At 46.9% G+C, this 19,174-nt stretch overlaps 1 protein-coding gene across 3 annotated transcripts in view; it reads right to left on the reverse strand.

Annotated features, from left to right (window-relative positions):
• SUFU (SUFU negative regulator of hedgehog signaling) overlaps positions 1-18,318 on the reverse strand; it is a 97,665-nt gene extending 79,347 nt beyond the window's left edge. Inside the window, exons 1-3 of one of the 3 annotated variants that reach the window (XM_037496049.2) lie at positions 16,489-17,010; positions 14,764-14,869; positions 12,295-12,429 (exon numbers count right to left, since the gene is read on the reverse strand). In XM_037496049.2, coding sequence (XP_037351946.2) covers positions 12,295-12,429; positions 14,764-14,869; positions 16,489-16,540 — 293 coding nt within the window. In that variant the 5' untranslated portion in view covers positions 16,541-17,010. Of the gene's footprint in view, positions 1-12,294; positions 12,430-14,763; positions 14,870-16,488; positions 17,011-17,969 lie in introns of those variants that run through there. The other 2 variants (XM_037496048.1, XM_037496047.2) reach the window with 2 other exon arrangements.
• Positions 18,319-19,174: the final 856 nt, after the last annotated feature.

The raw sequence follows: 19,174 nt of genomic DNA on the forward strand, positions 1-19,174 counted from the left end.
CCAAGAAGATTGAGACACCTGAAAGAGGCTAACTGGAAGAAATAAATCTTTGCAGCATTTCAGTTTCCCAAGGACAAGGACTATACCTTTTGTGTGTTCTATACATGGGTACATTGTGTCATAGCTGAGCAAATGCTAAATGGTACTAATATTCCCACTGCCATGCAAAGAGATAATCAGGCTGAGATAGTCAATGATAAACAAGATACGAGTATTAAAAAGCAATGAGCCTGGGGCCTCCCTGGTGGCACAAGGGTTAAAGACACAGCTTTATCAAGCTATCGCTAGCCACTGCAGCAGGAGTTCAATCCCTGATCCCTGGCCAGCCAGGGAGCTGACTCACATGGCGTAGCAGACCTCTCCTGTCTCGCCTGTTGCTCCCCTCAGCAGTGTATTTCAGTAGATCTGCCTGTTCTGCCCCCCACTCTCTCTGGCGAATCCTCTCACTCCCCACACCTCTGGTTTACACCCCAGTTCTTGTATGCATAAATAAATCAACCTTTCTTTTTTTTTAAAAAAAGCAATAAGCCTTCCTCTCAGTCACCATCACAGTCAAACTCATCTTAATCACATTTACTTTGAGCCATTTTATGTTGTTTCCTCTTTAGGGACATAAAAACATCATTCAAGTCTGTTCTCCTGCCTTTACACTTGTGCTGAGATACCACTCCTGCTTCCCATCACATCATCCCTTTGCCTCTCTCATCAAAGTTTGACTGTCACATTATTGTCTTCAAACTCTCCAGTCTCATCTTGCTCCATTGTCCTCCCCTTTTACCAAGCTCCAGACATACTGGCCTTCTTTCTGGTCCTTGAATACCTCAAGGTCCTTCCCACCCCAGGGACTTTGCACTAGGTATTTCCACTACCTACAGTCTTCACATGATTGGGTTACCTGAGCATTGAACAACTCCAGAAAGCACAGATTGTGGAGAAATATGAAATTGTTGTTCAAATGTTATATCTTTAGGGAAGCCATCACTACCAATTAAAGCACCCTCTCTACCCACCCTACTTCTACCTGAGTACTTTCCAGGATATCATCCTGGCTTTATTTTCAACATGGCATCTGTACTATCTAAAATTATATGTATTTTCACATGTTTCTACTTTAAGTAGGATGCATGAGAACAGAAACCTTGCCTGTCATGATCCCAAGGCAACTTCAGCATCAAGAGAGCACCAGACACTTAGGTAATGTGCAATAAAACACAGAAATTATTGAGGGATTATCATGTACAAAGCACTGTGAAGTTGCTGGGGGTACTCCCCCACCCCAATAAATAAAAGTTCAAAGAAACATCAATATATAAAACACATACACAGGAAAGAACAACAATAAATAAGGTAAATAAGTAAAATACATTAGATGTGATAAGTGCTTTAAAGAAGAATTAGGTGGCAGAGGGGGTGTGGAGGAGGAAGAAAAGAAATTAGGCAGGAAAAGAAGATGGTGCATCATGGAGGGGATGCGATTCCCATTTTAAATAAGGGGTCAGGCAAGGCTTCACTGAGAGGTGATTACTTGAGGAAAGACCTAAGGAAACAAGGGAGTAAGGCATGGAGCTGTCTGAGGATAGATCTTTCTCGGCATGAGGACAGCAAATGCTAAGGCCCTGAGGTACGCCTGGCACGCTGAAGGAAGAAGAGGATTAAGATTAGTTCCCACTCTGTGGGAAGCACAGAGTGAAGGAGGAGGAGGGCAGCAGGAGAGAGGTGGATTGAAGAATCTTGGCAGCTGGGCCTTTGGTTTCTACTCAATTGAGGGAGACAGGAAGTCACTGGATGGCTCTGAGCAGAGAAGTATGCACAAGATGCTGTGGACACTGCTCCTTCCCAGCCAGGGAACCTGCATGAACTAAGGGATCCACATCAGTAAGGTTTCTTAAGCGCTCCAACCCCAAAGGCTCCCTGCTCAATTACTGTCTTCCTTCTGGGCCTTTTCTATATGCAATACTCCTGCGTACAAAATGAAAAATTGCCACACTCGCTCCAGGAGGGCAGGAATTCAGCCTGTCTGCAACCAAATATATCAGAAAAGCTAAAGCAGAAGAAGGGATTAAGGCAAGCTATGGTGTCTTAGTCAGTTTTCGCTACATTTTTCCTTTAACCAACCAAGCTTTTCCAAAGGATTTAAGGAGTCAAATCCTTGACAGGCAAACAGTGCAGTCAGTCAACCTGACCCTCTGGGACTGGACATTTGGGCCAGGTCCCATTCTCTAGCAGTCTCCCCTCCCCACTGGCATGGCTCCTGAGCTCCTGGCCTCATGTTGAAAGGCCTGAGATCAGAGTAAAGGAAACAGAAGGTCAGAAGGAAGGCTCCAAGTGCCCCCCAGGCATCATGTGGAGGCCAGCACTGTAAAATTAAAAACATCTTGATAGGCCTTCTCATGGCAGGCAATGGCGGTTCTAGGAATGAGAACGCAAGAACATGGGAGAGAGTGGGAAAGAAAGGGATCTTTGAAAAGGGCTCTCTTTTATTACTAACATGCTAGTAAAGGGACTAGAATCCAATGAATTACAGCTCTCTGAGAAGTTACCATGAACTCATATTCTCACTGACCAATGGGCAACGGGCCTACTCTAAAATATAGGCCTGGCCATGTTTCTGAACCTCAGGACTCCTGCTCACAAGCCTGCACTAGGCCTCAGAAATGGACTTCAGAAGAGGAGGCAGGGAAGTTCTGAGTGATAAGTAAAGGCCCCAAAGCTGTATTAGGCCCACCTCCTCACAATGTTTTCCAGTTCAATGGTGCTTCAGCCAAAAAGACTGGATCTCCATGAAGACCGGGAGTATACTATTCATTACTCTACACCTCAAGCCAACAAATGCATCCCAACATTCTCTGTAAGGAATGAATGGTTAGGCCTCCAACCAAATGAGAGGCCAGTGATCAGCACTGGCTGCAAACCAGCTGACAGACCCAGAAGCAGGGAGGTATGGCAGGCCACCGTTTTTCCCAGATCCGCTGAGCACATCTTGCTGTAAATATACACGATTATGACCTTATTGAGCTCTTATATGTGACAGAAAGTCTCACATGCCCTAAATGGCAGCCCATTCGTTTCAGGCAAATTTCCTGAAAAGGATCTCACTCATTTCCTGGCAACTGTGCTTAAACCTGTGCAGTTTTACACAAAGGCCCCGCGGTGGGGAAAGGAGGGCCTCTGTAAACCCAGTCTCAGTTCTTGGTATCCACACACCCAAGAAAGGAGGAAATAAAAAGGCTTGTGGGGGCCTCCCTGGCGGCGCAAGGGGTTAAGATGCAACCTATGAGGCAATCCGCAGCCAGTGCAGCATGAGTTTGATCCCCAACCAGGGAGCTACCCACATGGCACAGCAGAATTCTCCTGACTCGCCCACTGCTCCCCTCAGCAGTGTATTTCAGTTGATCCACCTGTTCTGTTCCCCACTGTCTCTGGTGAATCTTCTCACCCCCCACACTTCTGTACCCCAGTTCTTGTATGCATAAATAAATCTTTTTTAAAAAGGGAGGACATTCAAAGAGTTTTTTAAAAAAAAAAGCTTGGGCCTCCCTGGTGGTGCAGCGGTTGAGCGCCGGGCTGCGAAGCTGCCTGTGGCCTCTGCAGCACCGGTTTGATCCCCGGCTGCCGGTGAGGGTCCCACATGGCGCGCAGACCACTCCTGCTGCCTGCTGCTCAGCAGTGTATTTCGTCAGTCTGTCTGTTCTGTTCCCCGCTCTGGCTCTGGTGAATTCTCTCACCCTCCCACACTTCTGACTGTACCCAGTACTTGTATAAATAAATAAATAAATCTTTAAAAAAAAAAAGGCTTGTGGTATTCATTTCCAGGTGGCACTGATCAATAAGTCTTGAGCCTTCCTTCTAAGTGGAAGACAACAAAACCTGGGGTCACCACCATCAGGCATGGTGATTTGAATTTAACAGCTCTAGGTAGTCACTGAGAGGCGGGTGGCCAACAGTCAATATATATACATCCAATGCTGCTCTTCAATTCTATGAGAAGTCATGCAGCAAGAAAATAAAAAATATACTTAGAGCAACATGGCAATGGATAGGAGTCATCTTCCCAAGCAAATATGATTTTTCAGAATCCAGAAGCCCTAGCAGCAGTGAGACCATTGTATTCAGAAAACGGCATTAGCCAGGTAATGAGGAAGCCTTGGAAGATGTTTAGAACCGACCTGAGGGTATTCACACAACAGAAGCTCTATACACACCGCCCACAGCATGATTCACAACTGTTTACAGAAATCATCATGAGAAAGTAATAGAATCCCAAACAAATGGTGATAGAATTAGCCACAAAAATCAGGCAAAGCCAAAAGCTGCCCCTAGCTCCAATCTTCACTATCTTCTTCCTTTCCAGATTTATCATCTCATAACAAGCAAATGTTGGATTTTGCAAGGGCAGGAGTCAGATATGACTTCTCATTATGCCCCTACCCCTACCTAATCATATCATCATCTTCAATGTTCTGCCTATAGTGGGATTCAATACGTTTTTACTAGTGGGGTGTGAGGTGCAGCCCCATGCTCGGTGTCAAAGAACTCGGCAAGCAGTCAGCAAGCTGCAAAGGCATGTACAGGGGTGAGGAGACCATTTTTTAGGGCTCAGATCACAGAAGACAAGATCACTCCACACATGTCTTAGGACATTATAACTTAGCCACTGAAACAGAAAACACAGCTGAGTGGAATACCTCAGAGGCAGAATGGAAGAATGAATTTAAGTCAAAGGTCAAAGCCCCAAGTCAAAATCTCTGAATCAGAATGTTGGGTTAGGGAGAACCAGAATACAGGAGGTGTGAGGACCAGCATTTAATAAAGAAAAGGCTATTGCATGGAAGTTGGGAGCCTAGAAGGGTGGGCTAAACATAAAAGAGTTCTGGGACTGAGAGACAGATTGTGTCAAATCCACGCAAGCTTCTGAGTCCCACCTCTCTGCAGGAAAAGAAAATCCCTAATGCTAACCAGTGTGGCACCACTCAGGTCTGGAAGTCACTCCCCAGTTAAACAGGCATCTTCATTTTTTTTTTTTAAGATTTATTTATTTATACAAGCACTGGGGTTCAGGCCAGAGTTGCGAGAGAATTCTCTGGTGAGAGAATTCACCAGAGACAGAGCAGGGAGCAGAACAGGCAGAAAGACCGAAAACACTGCTGAGGAGAGCAGCAGGCGAGACAGAAGAGGTCTGCCGCACCATGTGGGTATCTCCCTGGCTGGCTGGGCATCAAACCCACACTGCAGAGCCTGTGGACAGCTTCACAGTGCTGCGCTCAACCTACTGTGCCACAGGGGAGGCCTAGGCATCTCCATTTTTTAAAGTGAGTTTGATTAGGTCAGCTTGAGGAATCTCTTCCCTTTACTGAGGGACTCGCAAAATTGGAGAATTTGGAATAACTACCCTATGAAGGAAGAGATAATCCATGCTACAAATGAAAAGCTTTGTAAAGAATGAAGCCCCAAACTTCACAAACCTACTAAGAAGCCCATAATACCTAGGTTTTTCTGTGGTTTTTAAAAAAGGAATTCTCCACATTTCAGAATTCAGAGATCTGGGGCCTGAAATCCAGCCTAGAGTAGTGGCTGCTGGCTCTTACTCCTGCCATGGGCCAAGATCAAAGCATCCAACTCTTCTGAGGTCATCCAGATCCCCTTGCTTTAGCAGAGAGCACCATTTCACACAGTCATCCTGAAAGTGAACACATCTGAGAGAAGAGGTAGAGGGACCAGAGCTTCAGGGAGGCCCGTCCTCCAATGATCCTACAGAGCACTTCCTCAGCCTGCGGAACACCCCAAGTGGGTGGCTTAGAGAAGCACTCCAGTTGTCATCATCAGAACTTTAGGAAGAAAGCAAAGGAGGACCAAGCAGAGGAGTGATCAATCTCCCAGAACAGGTGTGTTTCAGCAAAGGCAGGATTTCCACTGGAAACCCCAGAGCATGAAACAGCATGTTAAAAAGTACCTACAGATCAAGAGGGAAAATTAGCATTTCCCAACTGCAGGACCAAGGCCACATAAAACAACAAGTGAAAAAGTTAATATGTATCTAGTATTTTAATAAATAACTCATTTGGATGCAAAGCTTAGCTAAGAGGAACACGAAGAGAAAAAGAGGTTCCCCACCAATCCTGTAGAGGCAGCTACAGAAAGCCGTCAGCAGCAGCTCCACCCCCAAGAGGGCAAGAACAGCTCCAAACTCCACTGGACATAACTGCCAAGAAGGCAGTATCTGCGGGACAGAGTTCAAGCTGACAGTAGGCAGTAGAGGTGAGGTATGGGCTCTACCCAACGTCGCTGCTAGCCTTCAGGCCGACACCAAAAGTTGTCTTTGCAAGCAGCCCAACATGTACTATCAGTGACCTGAATCACGAAAGCCCCACCATGGAAGTCTACTGCTCACGAATGCACTCTGCAGCTAGCCAGTCCCTCACACCTTGGTTAGGCTCCCTGTTGCTTCAGTCCAGTCAAAATTGTTGGCCATACAAGGGGCAGCCAGAAATCCTGAGGTAGAGAGAGGTGCTTAAGCCACTACTTCCCCAGCCCCAGAAAACCTCACTTTCAGTCTACTGTTGCCAGGGCACAACGGGAAGGGCCAGAGCTGCAGGTTTCCAACAAGCATTTAGCAGCTGAGACTCAGTTGTCTCACACCTCCCAGTTCAGGGGAAGAGCAACAAGACAGTCTCTGCCACAGGAGTCAGCTGAGGGTAACCTTAGGGTTCCCAGAAAAGCACTTCATTCTCCCCTATGACTGCCCCGAGCAGGAACTTGTTCTACCTCTCCACTTCAGAAACAGTCTTTTAATAACCTTTTAATCCAAACAAGTGCTTTCTTGTCCTATTTGCTCTAGTGAATGTCAAAAGGATAAGAACTTGGATAGAACTGGCCATCCAGGGTTCATCCCCTCGGCTTGCTCTTCACCCTTTTTAGGGCTACCAAGGTGGGGGCTGCCGCATGCCCCTGAAGCAAGAAAACAAGCAGGGAACCCCTGGCTTCTGCTTGCCCTGCCAAGCTGTGAGAAGAAGGACAGCTCTTAATGGAAGGAAGCTCACAGTAGGCATTTAATAAATGGTTGACTGATTCAAATAGAAAAGCAATAGAGAGTCAAACTGATTCAAACAGAAAAACACAGTGACTAAGAACATAAGCTTTGGGGTCACTAGACCTAATTTACCACCTATAAAATAAGTTCTCCAAATAAGTTTCTGTATCTACAAGAAAGAGATAGTAAGAATTCCTGTATCACAGAATTACTATAAGGCTAACATAAAATGATAATTTTATAGAAAGAACTTAGTACTAGCCTAGAATATAGTAAGAAAAAGAAAAGTTTGTTTACATTATTACCTTAAAGATAATTTATACCCCATACATTCCATTCTCCCCAGTCATGACAGAGACTATATAACAGCGGGGAAGTTAGGGAACTCTCTGATACTGCCAATTACTTGCTGTATGGCTGCCACAGGCCACTGTACTTTCCCCAACTGTGCGATTAAGGGAGATAAACAAAATCAGTGTTTCCTATTTGCCTGCAAGAATAAGGAATACTATATCACTATATCACACTTTTTTAAAAGTTTTCCTTATTTTTTTTGGGGGGTGGAGTTTCCTTTTTAATTCTCTCTTTTTTTTTTAAAGATTTATTTATTTATTCATACAAACACGGTACAGTCAGAAGCGTGGGAGGGTGAGAGAATTCACCAGAGCCAGAGTGGGGAGCAGAGCAGGCAGAAGGACCGAAGTACACTGCTGAGGGGAGCAGCGGGCGGCAGGAGAGGTCTGCGCGCCATGTGGGACCCTCCTCCGGTGGCCGGGGAGCAGCTGGGGATCAAACCAGTGCTACGGGGCCTCCCCGGTGGCGCAGCGGTAGAGCACTGGGTTGCGAAGCTGCCCGCAGCCTCTGCAGTGCCGGTTCGATCCCCGGCTGCTCCCCGGCCACCGGAGGAGGGTCCCACATGGCGCGCAGACTTCTCCTGCCGCCCGCTGCTCCCCTCAGCAGTGTACTTCGGTCCTTTTGCCTGTTCTGCTCCCCGCTCTGGCTCTGGTGAATTCTCTCACCCTCCCGCGCTTCTGACTGTACCCAGTGCTTGTATAAATAAATACATGTTTAAAAAATAATAAATAAAAAAAATAAAACGGGCCTTCTTTAAAAAAAAAAAAAAAAAAACAGTGCTACGTAGGCTGCGGGCAGCTTCGGAACCCAGCGCTCAACCACTGCGCCACCGGGGAGGCCCTTAATTCTCTTTTAATTTTTCTAATCATGTCCAGGGTCAGGTTCTACTTTGGTGTTAGCTTATCTTTTTAACACCTCTTTCATACCTAGTCTCCTGCAAAAAGAGAAAAATATATTTACATATATACATATACACATATAAATGTATCTGTATATATATACATATATAAAAATATATTTACATCAATTTTCAAAGGTAAATTAATTTAAAGAGGACATAAAGTATATAATCAGGTGTCAAAAATTATGAAGGCAGCACTAGAAGTTCGGGAAACACTGGGCTAGTAGATTTTTATAGCTCCTCTTACTCCTAAAAGGGAATGTTGGTGTCTACGAGTGTCAGGCTGCAGATCTCACCCCAGTCCCTTCCTATGAGGTTCCTCTTAAATTCTAATCTTGTCCCTGGAGCTTCTTCCCATCCAGCAGCCTAACTAAAGGTCACTCCCTCTACTCTGCTCCCAGAGCATGTTCTCCATCCAAGGATTGTCGCATTTAATGCTCAGTATTATAGCCATCTCTTCACATTTATCTCTCTTCTAGAACATGAACTCCTTGAGCCAGGAATTATGTCTTGGCATTTTATCCCCCACACATCTATTATGATAGATGTAGGCATTTAATAAATGGTTGACTGTGTCTGGTACAAAATAGTTTCTTGATAAAACATATACTAAATAAAAGGAATGATGTAATTAATCAGACAAAAGACAGTAGAAGAACATTGCCAGAGATTCATCTTTCGTTATTCCAAGTTAGTATCTCTTAGCATTTAAGCTGGATAGCAGAAAGCTCACCTTTCTGACCTTAGCTTCAAGCACTAAATTAAATGAGAATTCATGAACCTGAGTATTTTTTTTTAAATAAATAATTTTTTAAGGGCCTCCCTGGTGGCGCAGCGGTTGAGCGTTGGGTTGCGAAGTTGCCCATGGCCTCTGTGGCGCCAGTTCGATCCCCGGCTGCTCCCCGGCCACCGGAGGATGGTCCCACATGGCGCGCAGACCTCTCCTGCCGCCCACTGCTCCCCTCAGCAGTGTACTTCAGTCCTTCTGCCTGCTCTGCTCCCTGCTCTGATTCTGGTGAATTCTCTCACCCTCCCGCGCTTCTGACTGTACCCAGTGCATGTATAAACAAAACAAACAAACAAACAAATAAATAAATAAAACATGCCTCTATTTAAAAAAAAAACAAAAAAACAAAAAAATAATAATAATTTTTTAAATTAAAGTAACATCGGTTTACAACACAACACGTTTCAGAAATACAGGGTCCCACCTATTCAGATGGATATATACCAAACCCACCACCTTTTCCCTTTTCTTCTCTACCCTCCCCCTCCTTCTCTTGTAGCCTCAGTTTTACAGTGTGGATCTGCTTTAAAAAGAATCTGTGGGGCCTCCCCGGTGGCACAGCGGTTGAGCGCTGGGTTGCGAAGTTGCCCGCGGCCTCTGCGGCGCCGGTTCGATCCCCGGCTGCTCCCCGGCCACCGGAGGAGGGTCCCACATGGCGCGCAGACCTCTCCTGCCGCCCGCTGCTCCCCTCAGCAGTGTACTTCGGTCCTTCTGCCTGCTCTGCTCCCCGCTCTGGCTCTGGTGAATTCTCTCACCCTCCCGCGCTTCTGACTATACCCAGTGCTTGAATGAATGAATGAATGAATGAATAAATAAATAAATAAATCTTTTTTAAAAAAAAAAAAAAAAAAGAGAGAGCTCACCACATGAACTATCTGGAAAAAACAGACTTTTCTTCAAGAAATTTAATAAGATCAAGAAGAAAACAGTGGGCCTCCCCGGTGGCGCAGCGGTTGAGCGCTGGGTTGCGAAGCTGCCCACGGCCTCTGCGGCGCCGGTTCGATCCCCAGCTGCTCCCCGGCCACCGAGGAGGGTCCCACATGGCGCGCAGACCTCTCCTGCCGCCCGCTGCTCCCCTCAGCAGTGTACTTCGGTCCTTCTGCCTGCTCTGCTTCCTACTCTGGCTCTGGGGAATTCTCTCACCCTCCCGCGCTTCTGACTGTACCCAGTGCATGTATAAACAAACAAACAAACAAATAAATAAAAACATGCCTCTATAAAAAAAAAAATAAAAAAAAAAAAAAAAAAAAAAAAAAGAAACACTGGCTCCAGGGGTGAGGTGGAAGCCCAAACGGAGATCTCACTATTGTCATAAATGACATGTGAATTTCAAAATGCTTTATCATATAGAAATAACAAACATTTGAGAGGCTAATAACACACATGAATAGCAGCACTATTAAACTAGGAAAAACAGTAAGAAAGGCCCTCTTCCAAATTCTGTGGCTGCTCCTTTTGAAACATGGGGTTTTCACAATTATGTTCCTCATGTCATTTTAGGCCTTGGACCCATATTCGATGAGCAGGTAGACTATAAGTCACATAGGATATGGTGTTCTTTTAACTGGACTAAATCTTTTAACAAAACAGAACAGGCTAGCTACATTAAATAATTCTGCAGGTTCCTAACTAAAAATATAAAGTCTAACATAGTCCCTTTACTCCCTACATCTGTTTGCTATTTTCTATCTCCATTATTAATACTGAAATGCAGGGTTTCCATTCAGGCAAGATTAATTCTCTGTTTCCAAAGCCTTATGCTGACATTGCAATAGATTCATTTGGAAGGCTGTAAAGGCAGGCCCAGACATTGTTTCTGCCACATGATCAGTGAGAGAAAAGATGAGGCTTGGCCTCTCAATTTAACAAGACAGAAGAGGAAGTTGAGTTGGGCCTGTGATCAGAGAGGTGATATAGCCCAGTGATTAGGAGCTCAGACTTTAGGACTCAGGCAGCTCAATTCAATCCCAGCTTTTTTTATAATCTAGATGTGTAACTTTAGGCATCTCATCCCTCAAAGGACTCAGTTTACTCCTCTATAAAATGGAGATAACAAAGAATCTGGCAAGATTCTAAAGCATTTGACACAATAATGTGGAAGATTGTAATAATTAAAACAAAGCCCAAAGAAAAAGATTATGGGAGAGTCCCTGGTGGCCTAGGGGTTAAGTCTCAGCACTGCCACCATAACAGCCCACTGTGGGCCCGCCTGAGTTCACTCCCTGGCCAGGGAGCTAACCCACATGGCACAGCAGACCTCTCCTGTTTTGCCTGCTGCTCCCCTCAGTAGTGTACTTCAGCTAAACCGCCTGTTCTGCTCTTCACTCTGTCTCTTGTGAATCCTCTCACCCCCCTCTCCCACCTTTGGCCTACACCCCAGCTCTTGTATGTATAAATAAATAAATCTTTAAAAAAAAAGTATCTGATAATCTGAACACAGATAACTCAGTAAAAAGGAAGTGGGTAACAGGACTAGAGAGACAGGAGACAGATATATTTATGAAAAAGCAAGTAGAGTAAAATATTAATGGTAGACTGCAGGTGGTGGGTATGAATGTTCCCTGCCAAATTCATTCAACTTTGCTTTATTTTTTTTTTTTTTAAAGATTTATTTATTTATTCATACAAGCACTGGGTACAGTCAGAAGCGCTGGAGGGTGAGAGAATTCACCAGAGCCAGAGCAGGGAACAGAACAGGCAGACTGACGATACACTGCTGAGGGGAGCAGCAGACAGCAGGAGAGGTATGCACGCCATGTGGGACCTTCGCCCGGTGGCCAGGGATCGAACCGGCGCTGCAGAGGCTGCGGGCAGCCTTACAACCCAGCGTTCAACCACTGTGCCACCAGGGAGGCCCTCAACTTTGCTTTATGCTTAAAACTTTTCATGATAAGCCATAGGGGGGGAAAAAAAGCATTAGACTTAGAGGCATCAACCCAAGTTCTCAGTCATAGCTATGGAGTTCAAATACCAAAGCAAGCTTGGAAAAACCTAAAGGTTTTAGAATTCTTGCTCATCATCTGACACTTTTCTATATCAGATGGGCAGTACTTGGGCAATGGCCTGGAACATCTCAACACAAGAAGATACAGGCAGAGGGCAGAAAACCAGAGGTTCCACCTGAGCAGTACCAACATCTCAGGACTATGGTATTTATCACCCCTCTCAGAAAAATCTCAGAAATAAGTTACAAGGCTAAGGAAGAGGCAAACAGCACACACTCACTCATGGACTCTGTTGTCACCATAGAGATCACTCAGACCGAAGCTGATGTAGTGCCAGTGCTCGGGGATGTTGGCAGAAGGGCTCCCCAAATTCCTGTACATGCTAACATAGTCCAAGGGGTCTGGACCACCCAACCTGCAAGACAAAACACAGGAATGTCAGTGTAAGTTTGAAAACAGACCATGTCAAACTAAGGGGGACTGCCCTACCAATCTAAAGGCCCCATCCTGGGGCAATCTGACCTAAGACAAAGAAAGGCCATGCCTCTCTGGGATAAGACCACAAGATGGATAGCTACAGCCTGCCCTGTTCCACAAGCACAAGAGACTCCCTTCTCCTATCCCCAGTAGGCAGGGCCTCCTAGAAATAAAGGAGATTGGCTGGTAGTCCATTTTGGTAGGGATTATCTCTCTTCAACAGTGCCTGTAAACATGCCAAGCTTCAAGGCAAGAGGTGCATAGACAATCAACTGGTCTCTGTTGAAAGACCATCCTGAGCATCCCCAATGGGTATTGTTCCTGGAATCAGAGGCTCAACTCACTCCTGCCTCTTAGACAGCTAATTCCTGAAAGACCACATTGTGCCCTATGTTAATTACAGTTTGTTCTAAACAAACCCAATGTCTTCAGACCTCAGTCTGCACTCCATAGACCAAAGCTGGTCTTTTATCAAGCAAGTGACAAAGGCCAAACGTAGGCTAGCTCAGCTCTGCACAGAGAACAGCAGCAAGAGCAAGCTAAGTCCTGTGAGCACCTGCATCTGGAAGATGATCCCAGGACACAGCTGCCTTCAAGGCAAAGCTGGATCATTAAATGATTTGGGGTCTCTGAGGACCACATTACACTTCCCCCATAATTCTAAGAGAAAGGCCATTGAGGAAGAGATTCAATCATTACCTCACTGTAAGGATTTAATTCAGTAAGGGTTCCTTTAATAGAACAATTAGTGCTTTTTTAAAAAAAGATTTATTTATTTTTATACAAGAACCGGGGTACAGGCCAGATGTGCGGGAGGGTTAGAGGATTCACCCGAGACAGAGAGGGGAACAGAACAGGCAGACCAACCAAAATACACTGCTAAGGGGAGCAGCGGGCGAGACAGGAGAAGTCTGCCCCGCCAAGCGGGTATCTCCGCAGCCGGCGGGGATCGAACCGGCACTGCAGAGGCTGCAGACAGCTTCACAGCGCTGCACTCAATCACCTGCGCCACCGGGGTGGCCCATAATTAGTGCTTTAAAAAAAGAAAATTGGGCCTCCCCTGTGGGGCAGCGGTTGAGCGCTGGGTTGCGAAGTGGCCCGCAGCCTCTGTAGCGCTGGTTCGATCCCCAGCCACTGGGCGAGGGTCCCACATGGCACGCAGACCTCTCCTGCCACCCACTGCCCTCAGAAGTGTACTTCGTCAATCTGCCTGTTCTGCTCCCTGCTCTGGCTCTGGTGAATTTCTCTCACCCTCCCGTGCTTCTGACTGTACCCAGTGCTTGTATAAATAAATAAATAAATCTTTAAAAAGAAAAAAATCCTGCTTTTCTTCAGAATGGATAGGGAAATTTGGTAGAATTGAGAAACACCTAAATGGAAGTCATCAGTGGAAGAAAACTTAGTTAGCCCACAAACACTGCATTTGAGCCACCTTGGACATCTGAGATTCGACAGACTGCAAAAACTTTATCTGCCTCTGGGACACTGATGGAATGAACTTTGCAACTGGGATCAGTATGCTGGCCATATAATAACCAAATAAAACACACATTACATGTGATCCCAGCTAGCATGTCAATACAATGCAATTTGAACACTATTTGAAACCAGTAGTTCTAGTTTCATCTTCTCTTGCCAGGATATTATTTGCCTTTGTAGAAATTCTTATTCTCTGCTAGGAAATGCTAAGTTATTTATAGAACTTGTAAGAAAGTCACTACAAATAACTTAGAATCTCAACTAAGTGGATTAGGAAAAGGAATAAATTTCCATGTCTTTCCTTAACTCAGATTTCACCAAATCATTTAACTAATTCCACAACTAGTTGGACTTAGAAAAGTTTGTCAGGGGGGTGGAGGAAAGAAAAGGGTAGCGATGCCTGGAAGGACCCCCCACTAGAGCTGCAGAAACCTGGAACATATGGGAGTGACTATAGGCTGCTGCAAATTCCCAGTTCTGCCCCTTCTTCATCCTAGGTCCATCTGGTTCCATGTGGCAAAACTACATCCACCATTCCTGCCACACCACCACAGTCATCTTTCTGGCCAAGTCTCCTGGGAGGTGTTATATCAAGGAGGGAGGCTTTACCTTAAAATTCCAACTGCAGGGAATGACCAAGAGTCAGAAAAAATTAACCTCATTCCCAACCACAGAGAGAATCTACTACTCAGCCACTGAGCATTACTGCTCAAGAGACCTGATGGGAAGCAGATGAGTATGTAGAAAATAATCACAGTCTGCACTCAGAAAACAATGTTGAGCATCTCTCAACTTAATTCCTTGAACATCTGACTTCACTCTGCAGGGCAGTAGCAGGACTGGTGTGGCCCCAGGGCACAGGCTCTGTCTCTCTGCTTCTGCTCCCAGCTCACTAAAGTCTGTAAGGGATATGAATTAATTAATTTCAAGATCTTAATTAAGCAAACCCCTCCAAATCTTAGAAAGAACCAGCATTTCTAATTTCACAAAGTTCTATAAAATCTTCTATTTTCATCACTACATGCATAACCCTGAAGATAACTTCTGCTTGGTTAACAAGCTTACAGCAGGAAAAAGGCAAACCAAGCTCAGTTCTTTGCCTATGCATCAATACCTGTTACACACAACCCCACTGTTCTTGACCATAAACAGTTGCCTAAGTCTGTGTAGCATTTTTTCTTCACATTCAACAAACAGACCTGAACAAACAGCATGGAAGGACCAGGCCCACTCTCTCATGACATATTCAATAGAGTCCATCACAATACATATTTAAATATAGATGTGCAAGTAGAATGGGTGATGGAGTTATCAAGAGCTGCTTTTCATTCAGGAACTCTCTTCAAAAACTTTGAACCACAGGGGCTCCCGGGTGGCACCGAGGTTAAAGTCTCAGCGCTATCAACCTATCTCAAGCCACTGTGGCATGAATGAGTTTGATCCTGCCAGAGAGAAACCCACATGGCGCAGCAGACCTCTCCTGTCTCGCCCGCTGCTCCCCTCAGCAGTGTATTTCAGTAGATTTGGTGAAGCCTCTCACTCCCCACACCTCTGGTCTACATCCCAGTTCTATATTTATAAATAAAATAAAAATAAATCTTTAGGGCCTCCCCGGTGGCACAGCGGTTGAGCGCTGGGCTGCGAAGCTGCAAGCGGCCTCTGCAGCGCTGGTTCGATCCCCGGCTGCTCTCCAGCCACCGGGGGAGGGTCCCGCATGGCACGCAGACCTCTCCTGACGCCCGCTGCTCTCCTCAGCAGTGTACTTCAGTCCTTCTGCCTGCTCTGCTCCCTGGCTCTGGTGAATTCTCTCACCCTCCCGCGCTTCTGACCTCAGTGCTCTCACTCTCTCATGACATATTCAATAGAGTCCATCACAATACATATTTAAATATAGATGTGCAAGTGGGTGATGGAGTTATCAAGAGCTGATTCAGGAACTCTCTTCAAAAACTTTGAACCACAGGGGCTCCCGGGTGGCACCGAGGTTAAAGTCTCAGCGCTATCAACCTATCTCAAGCCACTGTGGCATGAATGAGTTTGATCCTGCCAGAGAGAAACCCACATGGCGCAGCAGATAATGTAAGTAGATTTGGTGAAGCCTCTCACTCCCCACACCTAAATAAATAAATCAGTTCTATATTTAAAAAAAAAATAAAAAATAGGGCCTCCCGGTGGCGCAGCGGTTGAGCGCTGGCTGCGAAGCTGCAAGCGGCCTCTGCAGCGCTGGTTCGATCCCCGGCTGCTCTCCAGCCACCGGGGGAGGGTCCCGCATGGCGGGCAGACCTCTCCTGACGCCCGCTGCTCTCCTCAGCAGTGTACTTCAGTCCTTCTGCCTGCTCTGCTCCCTGCTCTGGCTCTGGTGAATTCTCTCACCCTCCCGCGCTTCTGACTGTACTCAGTGCTTTTATAAATAATAAATAAATAAATAATAATAAATCTTTAAATAAAATAAAAAATAATAAAAATAAAAATAAATCTTTAAATAAAATAAAATTTTCAAGCATAGCAATTTGCCTACCAGAAAGAACTGTACTCCTCCTGCCTCCCAAACAGTGGCAGGGTGTTCCCATAACACTCCCTAAGGAGCAGGTGGCTCATCCCCAGGTCTTCCATAGGGTCAGCTCCTTATATCCTCCCACTGACACAGGGAGCTGACCTCACCCCACACAGCCCAGCTTCTGCCTTTTCCAGAGGAAGTAAGAGATTGTCATGGAGGAGAAAGATAGAGTCCTAAAGGGAGGTAAACAGCAAAAGATATCCTCTCTATTCACCTCCCTCTATGGGTCTACCTACCCCTTTGGCCTCACCCAGAGCAGCTTCCTGAAACACTCTTCCAGGACTCCTGAAGAGGACCACCTAATACAGTGCCTGCATGAATGTGGTCTGGACAGATTTAACCAATGCCTCAACTTTTGGTCCAGAAAACACCATGAAAAAAGGCTCTTTTCCAGAGTCCCCATGACAGCTGTTTTGCCCATAGGCTACAAGAAGAGACAGGTTACAAACAGGACTGGGAAAGTAGAAAAGACCATCCCAACCCCAAGGGCAGACCATCTATAAATAGGTCTGATCCGTACCAGAGCTACTTAAGTAAGCTACTTGCTCTCAGCTTCCCTGAGAAACTGCTGCCGAGAACCTGAAGTTTGTGAGAGGGCAGCTCTGCACATCTTCTCGCCTTCCAGTGCAATACCAGGTCTTCGCTCATTTACTGCGGCCCCACCATCCCTTCAATCCTGAGCCAGACCATCGATCTCCCTGTCCCTGCTCTGTGCTAATCAATGTCATAAAGCAAAGCAGCTGCAGCGCCAGAGGAAGCTTTGCACGGAGAAAGAAAACTGTGCAGAGTAAGCAGAAAGTTTATCGGGGAGAGCTGCTCCGCCAAACTTCAAACCACAGGCAATGCACCGATGTCTGCGCTCATTGGGAAGGTATCAAAAGGCGATCTCCTCACCTCCTCACAAGCACAAAGCTCCCAACTTGCTCCCTTCCTAACCCCCAGAACCCGGGTACACAGACCCGCCCCTACCCTATGCAGTCTCGTGCCCTCTAAGCTCCTCCAGCCGCGCTGCTCCAAAGCCCTTTCACATGCTCCCCAGGCCCCGCCTCGCCTCCCCACCCCACATCACACCCCCTCCCCGGCTTCCCTCGCCCACTAATGACCCCCTACAGGCGTCCCCTCCTTCCTTTCACCACGTTTACAGTTCCCTCACTGCCAGAGTCCCCCCTCGTGCTCCAACACCCCCTCCAATTCACTCTTCTCCCAATCCCAGTTAACCCTTCATCCTCTCCTCCCTCGCCAGCCCTTCGCTACCCACAGGCTCCGTTAACCCCTTTGTCCCCGTTCCTAACTGGAGCCCTAAGTCCTGGCCTCGCAGCAGGAAGCCCCTTCCCAGTGCCTTAGCCGTTCCCCAGCTCTTCCTCCCCCACAAATGACTTCGCTCCCGGCGCTTTCACCCTCCCCGCCCGCCCCTGTCCGGCTCCCCGCGGCCCAGGGCGTACCAGTACTTGACGATAGCGGTAACCTGGAGCGGGTTCGGCTGGTCGGGGTACAGGCGCCGGCACTCCCCGTAGATGGCGTGCAGTCCCGGGGGGAAGAGAGAGGCGAAGGCCGGAGGGGCAGCAGGGCCGGGGGCCGGGGGCGCGGCGGGGCCAGGGGCGCAACTAGGCCGCAGCTCCGCCATCGGGGCGCGTAGGGCACGGGGGGGACCGGGGAGGGCGGGCGAGGGGGTAAGCACTGACGCGCCAGCGGCTGACTCTGTGGGTGCGACTCCGGGACACGGCGGGGCTGCAGCGAGGTCTCGGCTCCGCGCCTGCGCACGGCGCGCAGTCCGCCCAGGCCGTCGCCGCCGCAGAGACGGCCAGAGGGTGCCTCGGAGGCCGCGGGGCGCTCAGTGGGGCGGGGCGTCGGCGCGCCCTCTCCCAGCGTTGATTGGATAATGGGTATGGCAGTCATAGGTAGCAGAGGCGTGACTTGATCGTAGGTCCCGCCTCCCCTTCGAGCTTAGGAGGCTCTTGGTCTCCCCCTAGTGTTAGGAGGAACACAGATTTAAATAGAGATGTTGCCGCCTGAGGTGCTAGGGTCCCGCGAAAGCCCTGGGAAAAGCGCGAACAAAGGGCTTATCATAGTTCTGCTGACAGTGTACTTAAACACAATCTGACAGTGGATCGATTCATTTGTGCTGGTGGCATTAATTTTAATCGATTATAAATCTTAATGTTTCTTATCGTCATTGAATGATAGAATTGTATTGACTGATAATGTTAACACCGCTAAATTCAGGGCTTCCTATGTTTAAATACCTATTTTGGAGTTGTCAGAAAGTAACAAGATCTAGGTAAAACAACTCAATTTAAAAGACTTGGTAATTCGAGGCCTCCCTGGTGGCGCAAGGGATTAAGTTCCACTATGAAGCAATCCGCAGCTTCTGCAGCACGAGTTCAATCCCTTGCCAGGGAGGAGATCCACAGGGCATAGCAGACCTCTCTTGTCTCGCTCACTGCTCCCCTCAGCAGTGTATTTCATCAGTCTGCCTGTTCTGTTCCCCTCTCTGTCTGGTGAATCCTCTCACCTCCCGCATCTCTGGCCTGTGCCCCAGCTCTTGTATGCATAAATAAATCAATCTTTAAAAAATAAAATAAAATAAAGACTTGATAATTAGACTTGAGGATTATTTAATAAATGTTTGAGCCTCCCTGATGGCGCA

This window comes from Talpa occidentalis, unplaced genomic scaffold, assembly GCF_014898055.3.
Source record: "Talpa occidentalis isolate TD23 unplaced genomic scaffold, MPIMG_talOcc4v2.1 talOcc4.8, whole genome shotgun sequence".
Taxonomy (NCBI): Eukaryota; Metazoa; Chordata; class Mammalia; order Eulipotyphla; family Talpidae; genus Talpa; species Talpa occidentalis.